The sequence below is a fragment of the Octopus bimaculoides genome, chromosome 3, assembly GCF_001194135.2.
Source record: "Octopus bimaculoides isolate UCB-OBI-ISO-001 chromosome 3, ASM119413v2, whole genome shotgun sequence".
NCBI classification, from domain to species: Eukaryota; Metazoa; Mollusca; class Cephalopoda; order Octopoda; family Octopodidae; genus Octopus; species Octopus bimaculoides.
Window position 1 is genome coordinate 161485077 of NC_068983.1, and position 4227 is coordinate 161489303.

Sequence of the window (4227 nt, forward strand, 5' to 3'; positions counted from 1 at the left end):
GTGTGTGTGTGTGTGTGTGTCTGTGCATTTGTGTATGTGTGTGTGTGTGTGTGTGTATCTATGTATATATGTATGTCATTATTCAGTTTTATTTCAAGATTTCTTGCCAATAGAGAAAGAGCCGGTTTCTAACATAGATTCAGGGCGCCTTCATGGGAACTTCAACATCAAGAACAGAGTATTTTTGTTTGTATGTTTGTATGTTTGTATGTATGTATGTATGTATGTATGTATGCATATGCGCAGATTTGTATGTTTTGTTTTATGTATGTATTCTCATGCATACACTTGCATATCTAGACATATATATATTTAAATGATAAACTTCTGGAAAGTTTTACAGATTTTTACAGTTCCTGTGATGGATTGGATCTGTAGTCTTAGAATTAGCTTTCTACTTTCTGGTTTTGGGAAGCCTAATTTCTCAAGATTGGTATTTCGGCGGTGTGTTACATATCCCCGGGTCTCAGTAATTACAAGTACAAACCTGAACTTGTAATCTGGATAGAGTAACTGCAGATTTCTCAATAGTTCAGCGTAGGTATTCTCTCTTTCACTGATCTTCAGCTTTGTGTTAGCATCCGCTGGGCAGCTAATTTCCACAACTGTACACAGTTTCTCTTCTCTATTCATAATCATTATATCAGGTCTGTTGTGCTTACATTTTATTGAGGTCTTCACTGGGACATTCCACCAGAAGTCCTCTTTACTATGAGTGGCTATGGTTTCTACCGTACTGTGGATTCTTATTTTTTTGTCCTCGGGTTTATCTTTCCGTCGGATTTCATTATAGAGTGTCCTAGCTACAACATCATGTCTCATCGTTAAATAATACTATGATGACATTTTCGGACAACTGCTAATGATGTGGGTGATATCTTCGGTGTTAACTCCACAAAGTATGAATCGGTTGTCACATTTTACTGCTTTTCCTGCATCTTTGTCCCTTTTGTGCATCAGGTACTTGGTTGATATTTCCTCTTCCTGGATTGCAAACGTATACATTTCAAGGTAATAATCCGGCTATTCGTCCATGATAGACTGCTTTGATGATCAATGCTACTATCATCTCGGAGCTTTCTTCTAACATATCCATGCATAGTCTTCCGCTGATATAAACTCATTCTTTCATCTAATGATGCGTTGCAGTAGAGTTATGATGTTATCAGCCTCGTGTATGCAAACTTGGTCAAGTGATGCACTTCGACACTTGGTGGTTAAAAGGTATTGATGAAGGAATATGATATGACATTCATACATACATGCATACAAACATGCATGCACACACACACTTTCTTACATACATGCATACATACATGCGTACGTACGTACGTATGTATGTATGCATGTACGTATGCATGTATGTACGTATGTACGTTTGTATGTAAGTATGTATGCGTATGTGTGTATGTATGTATATATGCGTATGTATGTATGTATACATATATGTTTATACGTGTATGTTGAATATAATAAGCTGATTAGAAAACCGTCTCCTTTTGAGGAAGGCTAAGAAGCTAGAAACGCATCCAGTTTCCCAAGAAAGGGCACTACCGAGCTGACACACCTTTTGCCACCAGCGAGAATTTTTCCTCCAAGGTAAAAATTGCCTTTAGAAGTTAAAATAAGTCACACAAAAATGCATTAACAAAATACTAGAAGAATAGCAATAACAACTAAAACAATAATAATTACTGTTGTTTTTGTTGTAGTATGATATAATTTGTGTAGTATGGAAGTATGAGGCCTGAGATTTAGAAGGTTGAGAAATTAATAGTTGCAACACTTGTGTTGTTTCAAGTTGTATTTTACTTACCCTTTCAAACTTTCCTATTGTCGTTCCCCACGGATAAAATTCTGTTAACATTTGAAGGTCCTTTAAATAGAAAATACATCGATACATTTACATCGACAAAACAGTGATAGCAGATTTTTGCTTTTCATTGACGCCTTGACATAGATCAAAAATAACAATTGATTTGATATCAGCATAAGCAGCTACGACTGAGTTGAATTATGAAAACTGGTAGGATTGTACATACTAAGTCGATCAGTTATTTGTCTCCCACTGCAGAGCAAAGACCTACTCTTTACCTCTCTCAAAATTTCAGCTTGAGTTTTGCTTGTTCTGTAATAATTTCACATTTCCTTGGGTAATTGTAGATATTGATGTATAAACTCAATTGGTGACTAAAGACCGTTAGAGCGTAATCTCTCTTATTCTATCAGCTGCAGCTGAACTTCATCTTTCTTTCCATAGATCCAACAGGAATATTTGTTAAAGATATTAGTTTTTATGTCATTTAAAGAATCATTTGTACAGTATAAATATATTACAAAATAAATTTACAATACGATACATACGAAGTGGCATCAGAAAGTTCCACGACTAATTATGTTTAATGAAAAATAACTTATTTACCTAAATTTTTTTATCATCATCTCCAGTGTAGTTAATTTCTTGTTATAACATTAAACCTAGAGACCGATAAAATGTCAGCCACTAAGAAACCCTAAAGGCTGATAGTGTAGAGTGATTTTGATATTCCCCACGACAGTATTACAAAATTACCCTTATAACCGAGAGGGAGAGAGAGAGAGAGAGAGAGAGAAAGAGAGAGAGAGAGAGCGAGAGAGAGAGAGAGAGAGAGAGAGAGAGTTACTTTGAAGAGAGAGAGAGAGTCACAGAGAAAGAAAAGCAAATTTACAGAAATCATCAGCTCCTTATCTATGTATTCAGATCAACGCAACGAGCCGCCAAAACAAAATATCTTGTTTAACCAATAACACATCAAAAAATGTGCAATCAAATGTGGTTCTTAGTCCTAATCAGAAAGCACCTTCCAGCCATATCCGTAACTTATTAATGAAGCCATAAAGTTATTTAATAGTCATAATCATAAGACATTTAATCGAACAATCAAAAATGCGTTAACTATGCAAATCAGTGTGCGTGATTTAATTAGGCCCTTAATAATTGGAGCTATAAATACAGTCTCGCTGTTGACAGTTAAGATTAAAGGAAACAGTTGCTGATGAAATCGTAACGACGACTGAAATTGTTTTGCTGGCGATTGCTCTTTCTGCAATATTTTTAAAATTACGATTAATTTACACACAAAGAGCGGACACAAATACAGAGGTTTATTCATTAGTTCAGCATCACATTAAAATAAATATTGACTTAACGAGTCGTTGCTAATAAGTCTTATTGCTTATTCATAAGGGCTTTTGCATCATAATGCGTCATTGACAGACTGACTTTTGTTCTGAATGATAAAGTTGGAAACACGGTGCTTTTAAAAGCTTTGTTGCTCGAGGAAACTAATTAAGTATCTCTTCACACTCAATTATGCTTTGTTTCAAAGTTGGTGTTTGCTTCCTAATGAAATAAGCCTCAACAATCTCGTGGTTTAGGACATATGTGTCTCGCTAAAATGTTTCGTATGTTTGTCTAGTTAAATTGCTCTATTTTTCTGATGTGTAGACGTCGTTTGATCGACTCTGTGTAATTGTTGCTACATTGGCAGGTTTATTTGCAAACATTATTTTCCAAGCATATTAGTCGATGATTGTCTGGCGATTCGTTTCCTGTTCCGTTTTACCAGTGATTAAGTTGATCGGCTTATTGTGGATTGCTGTTGTAGATACAGACACAATTTGTTTTAAGACGTATCCGTGTACAGCTATTCTTTCAGGAAATCCAGCTCTTAATAAACAATAAGAAATTTGCTTTCCATCGCCTAGCATTAGCAGGTCTACATTTTGTAATTGTGTCTTTTTTTTTTCTTTTTTTTTTTAGCCTTTCTTCTCCGATATCAGTCTAGCTGATGACAGTGCCTGGTGCATTGTTTATATGCTTTTCTCCAACCACTGAAACGCATACTCACTCCACAAGACAGTGTCATTAACCTCAAGCAGACAACATCACTGAATTTTCTGTGTGCGCAATACGACTCAGCGAGATTTGGAGCAGTTAATTTCATCTGCTAAATTCATAGTACTTAAAATTCTGTAAGTATGCAGACTGTAGTTGCGGAAACACGTCTCTCTTGTTACCCTTCTTGCAAAGGAAGTCTACCATTCTTTGTAAGAATATATTTCATGAGATACATCAATACACACACACACACGCACACATAATAACGCGCGTGCACACACATAGGTATGTATATATGGATGGATGTATTCATCCATCCATATATACGTGCATATATATATATATAT

General features: G+C 35.5%; 1 protein-coding gene across 4 annotated transcripts in view; it reads right to left on the reverse strand.

Annotated features, from left to right (window-relative positions):
* Positions 1–4227, reverse strand: part of LOC106872544 (uncharacterized) — a 103328-nt gene that overhangs the window by 52947 nt on the left and 46154 nt on the right. For 2 of the 4 annotated variants that reach the window (XM_052966655.1, XM_014919570.2), the window contains exon 4: positions 1817–1876. The exons of the other annotated variants lie outside the window; for them this stretch is intronic. In XM_052966655.1, the coding sequence (XP_052822615.1) occupies positions 1817–1876 (60 nt within the window). The remainder of the gene's footprint in view (positions 1–1816; positions 1877–4227) is intronic. 4 annotated transcript variants of the gene reach the window in all.